This window comes from Bison bison, unplaced genomic scaffold (assembly GCF_000754665.1).
Source record: "Bison bison bison isolate TAMUID 2011002044 unplaced genomic scaffold, Bison_UMD1.0 scf7180017864118, whole genome shotgun sequence".
NCBI classification, from domain to species: Eukaryota; Metazoa; Chordata; class Mammalia; order Artiodactyla; family Bovidae; genus Bison; species Bison bison.
Genome location: NW_011494690.1, coordinates 4,585,384 through 4,602,487, shown reverse-complemented (window position 1 = coordinate 4,602,487; position 17,104 = coordinate 4,585,384). Strand labels below are relative to the sequence as shown.

At 39.9% G+C, this 17,104-nt stretch overlaps 1 protein-coding gene across 1 annotated transcript in view; it reads right to left on the bottom strand.

Annotated features, from left to right (window-relative positions):
* Positions 1–17,104, bottom strand: part of FBN1 (fibrillin 1) — a 268,138-nt gene that overhangs the window by 112,181 nt on the left and 138,853 nt on the right. Inside the window, exons 11-16 of the mRNA XM_010839558.1 lie at positions 14,556–14,714; positions 9,832–10,011; positions 9,088–9,228; positions 6,972–7,091; positions 3,560–3,685; positions 1,683–1,805 (exon numbers count right to left, since the gene is read on the bottom strand). Coding sequence (XP_010837860.1) covers positions 1,683–1,805; positions 3,560–3,685; positions 6,972–7,091; positions 9,088–9,228; positions 9,832–10,011; positions 14,556–14,714 — 849 coding nt within the window. The remainder of the gene's footprint in view (positions 1–1,682; positions 1,806–3,559; positions 3,686–6,971; positions 7,092–9,087; positions 9,229–9,831; positions 10,012–14,555; positions 14,715–17,104) is intronic.

The window sequence follows — 17,104 nt, the reverse complement described above, 5'->3', positions numbered from 1 at the left end:
ATAGGGAAGAATAGGAAGCATTCTTCCCTTCTCTTTCTAGCTCTGTTTCTTAAGCTAGAATGGTAAAGTCAGAGCAGAACTTTTAATCACCAGGCACTTTCAAATGAATGGAACAATCCGTTTATCAATAAGACACTAGTTCACTAATTGCAAACAGTTGCAAAACCTAGTTTCACCTATGAGGTCATAATGTGCTCTGAAACAGTTACATCAGCATCATCTACTGGCCTCCCTGAAGAGGCTGTGGCCTGGGTCACTGGCAGCCTGTAGGCATCGAAAGGGAATCTTAGCAAGCTCCAAGGTAAGAGGAGTGTGTGTTCTCAAAAAAGGTCTGTTCACAAAGGGGCTTTCACATTTCCTTGTGTTATTTTATTTGGAAGCCTAGCTCCAAATATTCCAGCAATCATTCCCTTTCCCTTTCTTTCTCACTTGTACAGCACTTAATCTAACAATCTGGTGCTTTGTTGTATGCTGTCTTAATATTTCCATGTGTTAATCTTGTCTTCCTGACTATAAGCTCCTCCCGACACATAGCTCAAAAGTACAGAAACCAATTTCCTACTTCTAATGTTTAAAAAAAGAAAAAAGTTTCTCTTGCTGTGAAGGCAGATTTGCACACTATTAAGAGCCACTGATGTGAAGGTCATAGAGAATGTAGGTAAACAACCAGGGGCTAGAAGCTCTTTCAAGCCTAGAGAAAATACACATCATGCAGAAGACTTAGTAAACACAAGGCTTTCTACCATAACATCTTTACCAAAGCTGCCCACCAGGGGCACTCAGAGAAGCACCATACAACTTGCTCCTGCCTTCTCAATCTTGAATCGCTTGACACTCTACACTTATACATCTGAAGCTACAAGCAGAAGGCTTTGAATGCATGCCGTATTTTAGCAGATTTCCTGGACCTGTTTTGAGTATGGTGTTCCTTGAGAGTCTGGTTCCAACTCAGATCTTGGACACACATGCAATAGTTACTCATCCTTAACTACATTAGGCAGGAGACACCAAGCACAAACTTATCTCTGATGACTTTGCTCAGGACCTCAATGTTCAACAGCACAAATAAAAATTTTCATTTTCCTTCACTACCTGGAGCAAAAAGATATTCCAAAAGTTACAGAACTAAACAATGGTTCCTGGTTCCTTTATTTCTTCTGTTTTATCTTATTTTCCCTTTTTGCTTAATGTGACTTGATAAAGTTTAAATAAGTTGTGTTTCTTAAGGTATTTTGAGGCAATTACTAAGAGATCATGGTAGTAACTGTCTACAATATTTTGTTCAGTGAAGATACAAGAGGTGGCAAATGACAGCCATCAAGAAGCCAACTGCAATTATTCCTCAACTACAAGGAAGTGATGGAACTCGGTTTATGCAATAAGATGCTCACGGCTGTTGGTAGTCCAAATGAAAGTTCAGCTTCTCATTAATTTTCTATGGAGCCTGAGATTCTTTTGAGAAGACACCAAAACACTCTTTCTGAAATAAGAACAGCCTTCTGAGTATAAACCGTAGCTCTCTGGATGGCTTAACTTAAGAAGAAGTTCCAGTCAGGTTTACTAATCCAGAACTAATGGTACTATAAATGGGGAGAATTAATAGGGAAATGTGGTAGCTTTAAGCAATGTAGAGAGGAGAAAAAACAGGTGAAGAATATGACTGAGAGTTTCATAGCACAAACCTTTACAATAACGCCCATCTGATGCCAGCTGAAATCCAGGTTTGCAAATACATTTGAAACTGCCATCTTCGTTGATACACATTCCATTAAGGCACATATTCCTTATGCTGCATTCATCCATATCTGAAAAATAGAGAAGATGTATTGTCTTAACAACCAGATAAGTAAGCTTACAAAGGAAGCCAATCTGGATCAATATAATTTTATTTCTTCACATATCTCTACTTCTTGTTATTATTGTCTAAGGTTAATTTTCATCCAAATTATAGCATACAAAGAGGAGAGTGACATATGAAATATGAATTTAAGTTCTCAATTTTTGACCTGTGTTTGCAAACTATAGGCCTAAACTATAGGACGTGGATATATATATACACATATGGGCTTCCCGGGCGGTGCTAGTGGTAAAGACACAAAAGATGCGGGTTCTGTCCCTGGGTTGGGAAGATCTCCTGGAGGACAGCATGGCAACCCATGCCAGTACTCTTGCCTGGAGAATCCCATGGACAGACAAGCCTGGTGGTCTACAGTCCATAAAGTCGCAAAAAGTCGGACATGACTGAAGCGACTTAGAAAGAATGCATATATACATATATATGTATACACAAACATATACAGATTATGAAATATATATGTATATATGTATACACATATGTATATATATTACATTCATGTAGAATTATATAAATACGAATTTTCATATAAATACTGGGTTGGCCAAAAAATTCACCTTACAGAAAAACCTGAACAAACTCTTCGGCCAACCCAGTATATATATTTAGAGATTCATATAACTTCTAATATACTGAAAATAAAAACAAAATCAAAATTAAGAATGATGAAATTTGAAATGTATTTAGGCTACTTCCTGATTCTTTGAAAAGGAGAAACCAGAGAACTGCTTGTAGTTTGCATTTTAATAGGGGTAGGATTTTTAAAATGCAAGACAATTATAGAGCACAGCCATGACAGCTAACCCTTAGGATCCCTTGATCATGGGATATTTCTTGAAATTCATCAATATGCTGTTTGATTTAACATTGCAGCTCTTAGGAGGCACTTGCTCTTCTAGACACAGTGTGTTTTCACTTACAGGCTTTAGTCAGACCAAAGTAATTTATGATTTTTTCTTTTTTAAACAAGATTCTATCCCAACTGAGAATTTTGGCATTAAGTCTTTGAATTGAATCACTGAGATAATATTCTGCCAAAAATGTTTCTAAGAACAATTTTGAAATTCTTTTAATGTATGAATAGATTCTTGGGGTCTTTCCCAAAGACGTTGGGAAAGATGATAAGGAGCATTCTTCATTTTTTGCTAAAGGTCTAAGAAGTAGAAACTCATCAGTAATTGTCATATTCTCAATTTCAGAAAAAATAGGCAGAGGAAAAGACAGAATGAAAAAGCCCAACTCAAAGTCAGGTGATTAATTCAACAGGCAATATGAAGGCTGACTCTCAATCATCAATATTTCTCTCAAATTTTACATTTTCAGATACTCATTAGTAATATTACATTGCTACACACTTTAAACAAAAGACTTTTAAGTGACTGAAGAATGCATGATATTAGGTGTGTTCTATTTTTTTTAATGTACAAATTCTGTTTAAAATTCATAAATAATGATTTATGCTATAGAAGTTTCATCATTAGGAATCTTTGAAAAGCAAGCTCGGCTCCTATATTTAAAATGTTACTTGACTCACACAAAAATGAATTAAAGGAATTAATACTATTGAAAACTTAGGTTTCCTCCCAGACAACCACAGGTGAATATATACCTTTTACTAAGTATTTGACCTTGTCTTGTTAAAGGTTTTTGGTACTGAAACTGCACCGGAAAAAGCCAAATAACATTATTATTACATTGTATTACCTTCACAGTTCTTCCCATCTCGTGTGACGTGAAATCCTGCATTACACACACAATGGAAACTGCCATCCGTGTTGATACAACGTCCATTATTACAGATACGGCCATTCTGTAAACATTCATCAATGTCTAAAAAGAAAGAGTTAAAAAGAAAGAAATAGCTTTATTTAGGGGATTTAAAATTATTTTACTGCTCCTTCTCACCATCTCCAAACTCATGATCTTAGTCTTGGGTTTCAGTTACTAAATAACATCCTTTAACATAAATTCAGAATTAAACAACATGAAATATAATTAGGATGACTAATAAAAGTTTGAAAGACATACAAAAGAAAAGATGCTGACATAATAGCATTCAATTTAACTCTAATTTCTAATAAGACTCCCTAAATCTCAATTCTGTAAACAAAATAGGTTCTTCTGTATCATTTCCTAGCTAATTTAATGAGCCAGAATATATCATTATTTACAGTGAGCTTTGGCCGATATCTTTTAAGACATGATCAAAAAGGCAAATCTGATGATAGCTATATCAGAATAATTAAACAGAAATGCCATTTAAAAAAAAAACAGTTAAAAAACTTAATTCCATCTGAAAACTATCAATCATTTGGCTCTTAAATGTCTATCTTCCTTATGGCAATTCTGGTCCAAATACAGTTTTGTTTATAAATTCCTAGTCTCTTTTATAACTTTATGAGTATTCTGTCTACCAAACAAAATATTGGTACTTCGGGGATATTTTCCCGTTTTTTTCTTTTGTGTTTAAAAATTATGCCAAATTAAATAACAGAGCAGGATACAAAAGTGTTAAAAATGACAATAATTCAAACAACCTGCATCTGATCTCGCATTTAAAGATTAATAATTAATGTAAAGTGGACAACAAGGTACCCTGGATTATCTATTCCCCTCAGTTTCCAGGCTACATGCCTGGATGAACATCAAAGGGGATGAACACAAACCATCCTGTCTACCGAGCACATTACCTATGCCAGGGCTTATTCCCCAGGAGACAGAGGCCAGGGCGCTGAGCAGAGCTGGATGGGAGCAGACCTCTCCATGCTGAGTGGGGGCCACGTGTCCTTGGGTATAAGTGCTCTAAAAGTCCTCTGGGCGACAAGAATGTGCACTCATGGCATACTGGTTATTCTGACTGTCTATCCTGTGTCTGCACGGTGTCTTGTGGTTGACCCTCAGACGCACTTTCTTTCTGGGCAGATCCAGCAGTGGTTTCCACACGAGTCATTGGACTAGCTGAGGCAGTCTGGGCTTTCCTTCTGTCTGATCTTTGTGCCAACAACCTACAATCGTTTTCTCTCTCATTTATTTCTTAATCCTTACTAAAATCTGACTCGCTCCATACTCTAAAAAAAAATAGTAAAAAGCCACATATTCTTCAGCAGACTTTTTTTTTTTAAGATTTTATAATCTACTTTTTTTTTTTTTTTAAGGATTCTGTAATCTATGGAGGCCCAAGGATAAAATAAACAGGATAAAGAGTTCAGCTTTTTCTCTCCTCGCTAATTTGAAAATGCTATCGGGGCTCCGCTGCCTTACAAAAATAAATGAAAAGCTTGCCATTCAAAGTCTCGTCTGTGTTTCTGTATGTTTCTACTGTCCCCTTCTGTTCAGTTCCTCCTGTCCTCCTTCTCAGCTGAGTATACAGCCTTTCTGACCATTCTGTGACCACTGTCATCTATCTCCAAACGTGAGCATGTTATCAACTTCTCGTGTTTGAGATAAACTTAGCATTAGCTCTTAAAGAACACAGTACTAGAGGCTTTTAGGTCATCCTCAGTCTCTAATAAATTAAGTCTCAGACTGATGACAGTAACATGCACCTACACTCGGTGGTTCCCGCCCTAGAAGAGTGCTTTCAATAATGTCTTCTATTTGCTTATTTACCAGTGCTGTCTTCTGAAACACTGGTTTCAGCTTATTTTCCACTATTGAAAAATGCCTAATATACTGTGTGTATGCACTGATTATTTTAAACAAAAGTCATAAAGAAGGACCTAAGCTCAGTTAAAAATTCAAACTATACTTGTAATTCAGTAAGTAGACCTTTAATAGAAATATTAACAGGTTCAAATGTTGTACTCCAGGTTTTTCTGCTCAAAATTGCCATTTATAAGTAGTGTACTAAGATACACTGATGGCAAGAAATCTCTAAGTCAGAACCAAATTCAAAGATTTTGAAAAGAGTCACTAATAAAAAAAAAAAAAAACAGACTTGTATGTCTTCAACTCATATAAAGAACTTTTTGCTAAAAGAGGCAAATAAAATTAACTCATTAATGGCTGACAAATTTTTAAAGCAATACAAACTTCCTTATATTTCCCTGTATTTAATTTCAACAGAGAATTTTCTTGCCTTTATCTGCCTTTACTTGATCAATGATAATAGATCATTCTGCACCAAATTTATAGAGATATAGATATTTGAGTCCCCTGAAGTGGGAAGCACATCTTAATTATTTCTATCTCAGAAACTCAGTATAACATTGCTATATTTTAAATGGATAACCAACAAGGACCTACTGTATAGCACAGGGAACTCTGCTCAATGTTATGTGGCAGCCTGGATGGGAGAGGAGTTTGGGGAAGAATGCATACATGTATATGTATGGCTGAGTCCCTGAGCTGTCCACCTGAAACTCACATCGTTAATTCGTTATACTACAATACAAAATAAAACATTAAAACAAATAAAAAAGAAACTCAGTACATCAAAGTCATCTAAGATGACTTTTGGGTGGATTAATAAGTCAACTACTATACAAAACTGAAGGCGAATTTTTATGAGGAAACTTTACAGCAGGGCTTCTCCAACTTTAACACTTGTAAGAATCCCTGGAAGATCGTGTTCAAATGCTGATTTGGATTCAGCAGGTCTCAAGTGGGGCTTTAGTCAGTGCATGTCCAACCTGCCCCTAGCCGATGCTACTGCTGATGACACGAATCAGCAGCAAGAACTTACAGGCATTTCTTATCCTTCAGGCCTTTCCATTCAGCAACTAATTGCAGAAAATTTCACCTGGAAGTTTCCTCTGCTTTTCTGTCAACAAAGGACAACCCTATTCCCTAGCTTTCTGATTAAAATTTAAGAGACAATAGTGATAAGGCAAAAAAAAAAAAAGGGGGGGGTTGGGAGAGGTTGGTAAAAAGAAGATATTCCCATAGGCACAGAAGCATCTTTTAAAAAAACTGGAATGTTTGCCAGATTTTATGATGTAACATAAAATTATGATGTAACATAATTCGGAGAAACAATATGTGGAATTAAGTGCAAAAGGCAATGGGAGTATCTTAGTCTCTCCAGGCAAGGGTTATTTAAGCTCCATGGAATTCCTCCAAAGCAAACTCCTTACTTAGCATACACGTCCTCATGCCAAGCTCAGACTGAACGTACCTCGGCACTCTGTCCGCGTGAGTGTGCTCTGATAACCAGGTCGGCACTGACAGGTGTAAGAGCCCTGCGTGTTAATACACTCGCCACCAGCACAAGGGTTCTTCTCACATTCATCAACATCTGCAAGGCACAGTATATTTTAGTAATAAGTTAGATGCCCATAACTCTAAGACCATTTTGTTGGTTTCCTTTATATGTTAAAACACTTTCAAGAAATAAATAGCGTAATGAAAGGTTCCTTTTTCTTTCCACTACAGTAACGGTGTCACCAGCCACTTGAAGACTTGGTAGGGTTGAGCAGTTAAAGTGTATTATTTTCCTGTGTCATTCTTCAGAGTAAAATGCCAAATAGTAGCAACCCAACACTCCAAGCTAATAAACATTTTCTCTTCCCTGGGTCTGGTCTAAGGGAATCAAACAGACTAACATTTCAGAAGTGGCTCCTGGGTAGGATTCCATGTGTCTCTTGAAACTCATTACTTCAATAAAAAGAAGGCCCAACCATATCCAAGCATTCCTTTCTGAGCTGCTTTAAGAGTATTACAACAAACCATGAGCTATCGCAGTTTGAAGGACACATCTCGCCCACCATTGAGGATGCCACCACGGCCACCTTGTCCCCAGACAGGCTCTCACTAGTTTTATAGTCATTTAGAGCTACCGGTATACTTACAGATAAACTGGCTTTTATTCCTCTGTAAAGATGAGGAGGATAAGGCTTATGGAAGATAACCCACTTGTCTGAAGTCACAAGCTTCTTGTGGCAGATTCAGGTCTGATCTCAACCCTGAGCTAGATGTTTCCTCTCCCACCTAGCTCTGGAAGACCTCTAAGGATTGAAGCATTCTCTCCTAGTGGGCTACTTAAAAGGGCTTTCGAAAACATTTTATTCTTGCGTTAGATTTCCTTCCTTCACTAACTTCATTGCCTTGTCAACAACTTAAAATTCCTTGCTTCAGTCTTTAACGACTAGCTAGACATAGTTGGCGAGTTATTCATTCAAATTAGTAACATATGCAAAGTTTCATAATTTGGGGGTATTGTTAATGCTTTGTTTTAATGGTCAGGCTTCAATACGATGTCTTAAGTTAGAGTTACCAGCAATGCCTTGAATTCGTTTTACAATGAAAGTTAAAAGCCACTATAGTAGGCATAGGATTTTCCTGGTGGCTCAGTGGTAAAGAATCTGCTGGTCAATGCAGGAGATTGGCTTTGATCTGTGAGTCAGGAAGATCAGCTGAAGAAGGAAATGGCAACCCACTCCAGTATTCTTGCCTGGGGAATCCCATGGACAGAGGAGACTGGTGGGCTACAGTCCATGGTGTCGCAAGAGTCGGACTCGTCTTAGCAACTAAACAACAAGAAACAACAGTAGGCATAAGAATGCCCCCACAAACATGTTCATGTCCTAATCCCCAGAACCTGTGCAATACGCTACATGGCAAGGGGAGTTAAGTTAAGCTACTAGTTGGTAGAATATCCATTCCTCCTGAAATACACAGCTATGCTGTGCTGGGCTGTGCTTAGTCACTCAGTTGTGTCCGACTCTTTGTGACCCCATGGACTATAGCCTACCAGGTTCCTCTGTCCATAAGGATTCTCCAGCAAATAATACTGGAGTGGGTTGCCATGCCCTTCTCCAGGGATCTTTCCAACCCAGGAATCGAACCCAGGTCTCCCACATTGCAGGCAGATTCTTTACCAACTAAGCCCCCAGGGAAGCCCAAAATACAGCTGGGTCCAGTGTAATCACAAAGATACTTAAACGTGAAGGAGAGTATTAGAAGAGAGAACCAGAGAGTTAGAGAGAAATTTAAAGAAGCTACACTGCTGGCTTTGAAGATAAAGAAACAGCCCTTGGGCCAAGGAAACAGGCAGAGACTTGGATTCTCTCCAAGAGCCTCCATAAGGAACATAGCCCTGCTGACACCTTGATTTTAGCCCGGTAAGAACTATGTCAGACTTCTAACCTATAGAAACATAAGATAATAAATCTGTGCTGATTTAAAGGCACTAAGTTTGAGGCAATCTGTTACAGCAGCCATAGAAAACCTATCCAGTCACGGAGCAGAGCTGCAGCAGCCCCTCAGTGCCAGCCCAGTGGTTCATCACGTACCAATGCACTCCCCACGGAGGTCCAGCTGGAATCCTTTGTTGCACTCACACCGGTAGCTCCCGGGGGTTGGGATGCAGCGTCCATTTTGACAGAGATAGCGAAAGAGCTGGCAGTAATCAGTGACGTTGACTGGCAGCACCCCTAAAAGAACAGCATGAGACCCCATTAAAATTATTTAAAATTAGAGCATCTTTCATCAGCACCGAATTCTGTAATAACAGGGAAGATGCTGAACCTTAAAGGAAGGAGGACACTCGCTGGGCAAAGTTTATCTGGCACCAACAGAGAGTGTTTCCATTCCTGCCTACAGAGAGTACCTGTGCATCCCGGCACATGCAGCCAGGTACTGCAGCCCAGCAGTGGCCTGCTCCTCTGCCCGCTTCTCCCTCCACCCCCCTGCCTCATGTTCAAGCCACCAGTTGGCGGGAAAAGCTTAATATTTAACTACTTGCAAAATTGCTTTGCATGATATGTAACCCAAAGTGTAATTTTACACCTCCCCTCTATGAATCAGATTCAAATCTCTCCCACAATATCAATAACAAAAGGATGCTAATTTCTGGAGAATATGAAACTGTCCATTTTCCTCTATGCAATAGGCCAGTTGAGAACTTTATACATGAGACTGTGTAAATGAAATATTTAAGAATTCTACATTTAATGACTTAAGCAGCATAAACAATGACAACAAAATTAACCTAATTAATGCAAGAAAAGTGACGGGATGACTTTTTGAATTCTTACTTGGTGGTTCCCGTGATGGATACGGATATTCCACTGGTGGTCGAGGGATCATGATTTGAGGCCCAGGAGGAAAGCCAGGAGGGACAGGCTGAACGGGAGGAACGGGGCCAAGGGGTGGAGGAGGATATCCTGGCCTCTCGGGAATTACCATAGGGACGGAGCACAGCTTGTTGAAATCCTCTGGAAAAAACACAATGCAATAGCTGAGCTACAGCATATGTCACAGGCCCATGGGACTCACCCTTACTGTTTAAAGGAATTCTGAATAAAACTGATCCACAAATGATATAGGTCAACTGAAGAAAAGGCAAAAAGCCAACAGACTTCATTCCCATCCTAATACCTAGAGTAGCAACCACAACCACACAGCAACTTACCACCATAAGTCTTTACCTATGTCAAAACTGACCTCGAGGTAGAAAAGAGTAAGATGCCATGATCTCCACCCAGTCTTCCCACCCATGGCTCCCACAGGGCTCTAAAGAACACGTGATTTATTTGATGTACATTGGAAAGCTGCTGCTGGTCTTTAGTGGGGATGAGGCATGATCAGATGAACATTTTCAGAAGATCATTCTCATTGGATCTGGAGAAGGTACCAGAGAGAGACAAGGCTGCTGCAGAAGACCAAAGGCAAGACAAGGATGGCTGGACCGGGGAGCTAATGATGGAACCGGACAGAAGTAACCACATTTGAAGCATATTTAGAGATAAGATCAATGGATTGTGCTCAGGGAAGGAGTAAATGTCAGTAAATAAGGGAATAGGAAATCATAGGAAAGTCATAGCTGAGGAGAACAGGAAATCAGGAGTCAGTTGTAGTTTTCCACTTGAGAAACAAGGTTGACGTTGGTGCCGTCTGCTGAGATGGGAAAAAACTGTGATGGGGGCAGGTTTGGTGAATAGAAGCCAAAAGCTGAACAGATGAATTCTGAGATATCAGACATCCACATGGAGATGTCATATAGCAGTTTTATAAGAGAGTTTGAAGCCTAGAGAACAAGTCAGGGCTGCTGCTAAGTTTGGGGGTTATCAGTGGTCATGGGGATGGGTGAGCTCCCATGAGGAAGGTGTGGAAAGTGAAGAGAAGGGAGTAAGGAGACAGAGCCCTGATGAATACCTATTTGTAAAAGACAAAAAAGTGACAGAGAAGAAACAGCCCACGGGGCAGAAGGAGCATCAAGGGTGATGATCAACTGTCTCCCCTATGACTGCACATACAGACTGATTCCTTCTTCCCACCATGCCAGTCCTTTATTAGAATAAATCATGTTTAGACTTGTGGCACATTTCAGGGGGTGGGGGGAGCAGGGAGGGAGACTTCCAAACTGGTATTTTTAAGCAGGATTCAAGTTTTGAGAAGGGTATTTACTTAACTATCCATTTTCATGTTTCCTACAAATAGCCGTATTTTGTCATAGTTCACTTCAAAAAGTAAACTATATGACTTTTAAATTTTCTTTTTTCCCCTCTTTCCAGGATGTTGATGATTGTATTACCTCTGTCACACAGGAGTTCTCCCATAGATACATTCCACGCTACCTTCACCCATTAATAGAAATTAGGCTAGCATTTTTACTTTCCTTGTGGACTAAAATCTGACTTATTCAATGACACAGTAATATGTCTTACTGAAATGTATGCATATTTCAACCTCATTGGACGTATTGTCCATTAACAGTTGGCTAAACATACCTAGCTACCATGTACTTTGTTGTTATTTTCTGATCCATTACTGAAACTTTTTCAATTATATCTGACATTTCCAACTCAGATTAAGTTTATGTTTTCAGAGAATTCTCCTACTGCATTATTGATCTGGAATTTTAATCCACAGAGATTCAGTAATGCCTGACTGTATTTGGAAAGGATTTATATGTTGTTTATGCTTCCCTGAATCAGAATGCTACAATCCCTGTTTTCAAATCACAGTGATCTTTATTATAGAATTATTACCTGGATGTGCCATATCTATCATTTCCTGGCTACCTGCTTTCTTACAACTTTCTACCTAAGACTGTGCAGCATTTTAACCAAGGATCATACCTAACTCACAATTAATTCCTACTCTCAGCCTTACCTGGAAAATTGCACACAAGAGGAATTTATTAACTATGATAGATTTAGTTGAATTGCAATTGTACTTAGCTTCCAAGAACCAATCAATCTTCTTTTTTAAGGATCTTTTAGGATTCCTATAAAAGAAGTTGGATAGCTTATCAGCATTCCTGCTAATTTGGTTATATTATTTTAGAGTGTGTCAGTCGCTCAGTCATGTCCGACTCTTTGTGACCCCGTGGACTATAGCCTGCCAGGTTCTTCTGTCCATGGGAATTCTCCAGGTAAGAATACTGGAGCGGGTTGCCATTCCCTTCTCCAGGGGATCTTCTCTATCCAGGGATTAAACCTGGGTCTCCACCATCGCAGGCAGATTCTTTACCACTGAGGCACCAGGGAAGCCCAAGCATGCCATTAAATTCATCTTAACCTCTCCACGATAGTATATCAGTCTGGGTTCTGTACTTTTTCCTACTTTAGGAACTTTCCATTGAGCCCCTTTACATTCAGAATCAGCAACATGGGGCTAATTTTGTTCAACTGATGTCCATCTTTTCTATCTGTATTTAACTTGGAGATGAAACTGATTTTTTTTTTTAAGTGAAAAGCTGACCAATCTGAAATAATCCTTCTTATGTTATCATTCTTCATGAATTAAGAACCTAGAGCTCTGTGGTATTGGTAGGGAACATCTGAACAAACAAACAGCAAACACACATATCTACCTGAAAACTAGTTTGCCCTATCCATTTGCTCTACTCTGAGCCTATCTTGGGGTTGTACATCTTTCAGTGGTACCCCTGAGAGAGCAGCTCCCTGGAAAGTCACAGAGGGGTACCAGGCCTTCTGCTCCCTGTGGCCTAAAGTAAGTCTTCAGGCACATACGCCTACTCTAGTCCTCCTCCTACTATTCAAGGCCTGATCGAGACAGGAAAGAATTCACATCAATGCTGCTGATTCCTAAGTTAACATATATATTTAAAAAGCAATTCTCCTGATATCCATGCTGTATGTCTTAGTGGAAAGTCATGTCTTCTAAACAGTGATCTACTATATGGTCCCCCTAATGAACTAAGGAGGCAGCATTATATTTTTAGGCTGTAGACAGTCAAAATATATGGCAATACATAGCTTATTATATGTTAAAATACATTGAAAAGACTTTCTTGCTTTTTTAATCCATATATATAATTCTCAATAATAAACAGAAATTTAAAAATAACAGCTGTGAGCAGGTCTATAATCCATGATCTTGGGGCATTCATAGTCTGTGAATAGCACACTCTGAAGTATTTCATTAACTCTGCATTCATCCATTCTCATATTGATTTTCTCTCCTAAAATTTCCTGATTGAAACACACTTTCAGGAACCAGACTGAGAAGAAACTATAACCCCAGTTTTTACTTACAACTGGTGGGAAAGATGTCACCTAATAAGTTGTACACTACCCGAATGCCTCCCATCAGTAAGTTTTTGCCAAGTACTGGTGAAGTGTTGAAAAAGCAGAAGGAATGTGGCACTGTAATGATGACTGAGACCCCCCAGTGAAATTTATCAGCTAGCAAAAAAGCAATATAGGAACACAGATGGGCCCAAAGCTGAGCAGATGGTATCTGTTTCATAGCAACAGTACAAACCTAGAGCACTGAGCTAGAAGGCAGCACTTCCCGCTGTGGCTATCTTGGGATGTGTGTGGATTAGGTCATATCTGAGTGGGAGCTTAACCAACAAGAAGGCATATAATAGGTAGAGGTGGCAGGGGTGAGGAGTGGGCACTAAGGACCTGAACTGAGGAGAAGTTTAAGAAGAAAGGATGCTTGAGTTGAGAAATGCACAGGCTGGGTTCAAGGAAAGCTGAATTATATAATAAAGCTACTACAAAGAACAAGAATTAAAAGATGAACTGGGATCAGATTTGGAGACTTTTCGGCTAAAAAGTAAAATTTTATTTTCAAGAAATGGAGTGACTTGGACCACTAGATAAGCCTGAGTTTACCCTGAGAAAAATTTTGTGGATATCTTTCTCTACATTTTCCCCACACACAATTTTTTAAAACTGAATTTCCGTTGAGTTAGGCTTTGGAAAATGTTCTGTGACAGCTGTGGACTTCACAGAGACCAGGTAGGAGGCTACTCAAATAGTCCAGATGAGAGAAAATGAGCTTTACATGGAAATGAATAAGACATGGAAGAGGAATCAAAGCAAAACAAACAAACAAAAAAATCAATAGGACTATTTGGCAAGGAAGAAGAGGGGAGTGTCAAATATTAGGGCAGGAAGAAATTTATATCCACAATAACTCACCTGAAAGGCTCTGAATGAGTTGACTCTTATTCTAGTGAGCTTTTGAGCACTACACAAGAACCGAAAGAAATACATGAGGATAAGGAAGAGCCAGTTCTTCCAGACTGGTCAGGTTGCTAGCCAGTGGATATTCGCAAGCTAAGTAAGATTCTAAGTACCTGAGAACAGTGTCATGTGTACAGACCTCTGTGTTTCCCCTGTTCACTACCTGGGGAAATTTCTCTGAAGGTCCTCTCTCTTATTTTCTGAAATCTTATTCACTTACCCCGGTTTCCACTAGAACTGCAGCATGCACGTTATCACTAGGGCTTGCAGGGGTTGAGATGAGATGCTCTGTGGATAAACGGAAGGGCTCTTACCAGTTGCTCTGATGGGACACATCTCGGGGGCGACCGTGACCCCGGGAGACCAGCACCGGCCGACGTCACAGCAGCACTGCATCTTGGTGATGGACTGTGGCAGCTGGTTAGAACAGCGCCCATTTGCCAGAGCCGTGTAACAGTATCCTGGGCGGACATCTGAGAAGACAAAGAAACCCCCACACACACGTCACTGAGATCAAACTTAGGGAAGACTCTCTCCTGCCCCCACAGCTCCACATTTCCCTCTGGGGCTGGGGTGGGGTGAACAGACTGACGGAAGCAGCAGTGCCCTGGAAGGGAAGCTGTGCGCCCTGCACGGGAACAATGCTCCCGTTCCTCTGTTCCTCTGGCTCACACCTTCTGCCCCTAGGGCTGGGGCGCTTGGCCCAAGTCCCGCATTCCATCCCCAAGGTGGGGACGAATGATTATAACCATATGGACCATCGGAAGAGAGAGATGAAGAAAATCCCTGGCGGTGACAGAATCATGTCTCTAAACTGAAGGGAGGCTGTGTTGTCCTTTCTTTCAAACCACTTAATTTGAGCCATTTTAGGCAAATGTTGATACAAATCTATTTTAAAACAATATAAAGTCTGCATGATAGTCTACATTTCTAAAAGATCTTATTTTTCAGTCTGAAACTTGTCTTGAAACTTCAGTCAGACTTGTGAGATTGTTTTTTTGAAAAGGAATGAGCCACTTTGCAGTCAGATCCAACACTTGTTAGGTAAGATTTCCTTTGGTCCTGAGGCCCTAACAGATTTGATAAGGCACTAATGATATACAAGTTCAAAATGTACACAGTTGCAAGTTCTTAGTGCTAAAGGATACAATAATTCTTAAAGGAATTAAAAGTTTATTTTGGCAGAAAGGTATCTTCTCAAAGCAACAGAGGAAGATGTTTCTATCACTTTTAAAAAAGATTTATTTATGGCTGTGCCGGGTCTTCGTTGCTGTGCCGGGCTTTCTCTAGCTGTGCACAGTGGGGGTTAATCTTTGTCGTGGTATGTGCGCTTCTCATTGCAGTTGTTCTCTTACTGTGGAGCACAGGCTCTAGGCACACAGGCTTCAGTACTGGCAGCTCACGGGCTCTAGAGCACAGTCTCAGCACACAGGCTTAGATGCTCCGCAGCATGAGTGATCATCCCGGATCAGGGATCAAACCAATGTTCCTTGAATTGGCAGGCAGATTCTTTACCACTGAGCCACCAGGAAAGCCTATATATATATGTGTGTATATATATATATATACACACACATATACATATATATACACATACATACATATATATAGGCTGTATATATATATATAGGATGTGTGTATATAAATATATATATACACACATCAGTTTTACAGGGTTACATCATGGCTGACTGTTGTGACAACACTGACACACTGACGTACAACTCTGAGCTACCAGAAAAGAGCCCATGACAAAGGAAAAACCTAACTGTTCCACGACCCTTTGAGGTCATGCCATGGAGTAGCAGAGGCAGGGAGCCAACTGCAGAACACCTTGATCTGTCATATGTTAGGGGTATACCTCTCCAAGTAAAACATATCTCTGTACAGTTCTATAAAATAAACTTTTGAAATGTAACCAATATTTTAAATGTAGAGTCGGACATGACTGAGCGACTGAACTGAACTGAACCAGTATTTTGTCATATGAAGGAATACAACTGGGAAATCCTTTTGTAAGGTGAAGAATTTTTTTATAGTAAAAAAACCTGTCCCGATGTTTCCTGTAAGTCTGCACATCAACCATCATTTGATCAGAGAGGATCAGACCCATAATTGCTTTCATCTACATCATTCTTGATAGCATATTGAAAAGCAGAGACATTACTTTGCCAACAAAGGTCCGTCTAGTCAAGGTTATGGTTTTTCCTGTGGTCATGTATGGATGTGAGAGTTGGACTGTGAAGAAGGCTGAGCGCTTTTGAACTGTGATGTTGGAGTCCCTTGGACTGCAAGGAGATCCAACCAGTCCATTCTAAAGGAGATCAGCCCTGGGATTTCTTTGGAAGGAATGATGCTAAAGCTAAAACTCCAGTACTTTGGCCACCTCATGCGAAGAGTTGACTGATTGGAAAAGACTCTGATGCTGGGAGGGCTTGGGGGCAGGAGGAGAAGGGGATGGCAGAGGATGAGATGGCTGGATGGCATCACTGACTCGATGGACGTGAGTTTGAGTGAACTCCAGGAGTTGGTGATGGACAGGGAGGCCTGGCGTGCTGTAATTCATGGGGTCGCAATGAGTCGGACACGACTGAGTGACTGACATCACTCTTGAAAACACAAAGCCTTAAAATCTTACAGGTTGCAATAAATTAATGAAAGACAAGGGAAAAACCAAGGCTAACTTTGAAACACTTAAATTATTAATGTCAAGTGAAGATGGCTACAACAAACCTAGACAAATCATTAAGAGAAAAGTGTGGGTCAGCTTTAAAGGATATGAGATTATTTCTAAAAAGTACTTAAAACCACTAGCATGTATGAGTATGCTTTCCAGAAATTTTTTGTGGTCCCAGCTCCTGCA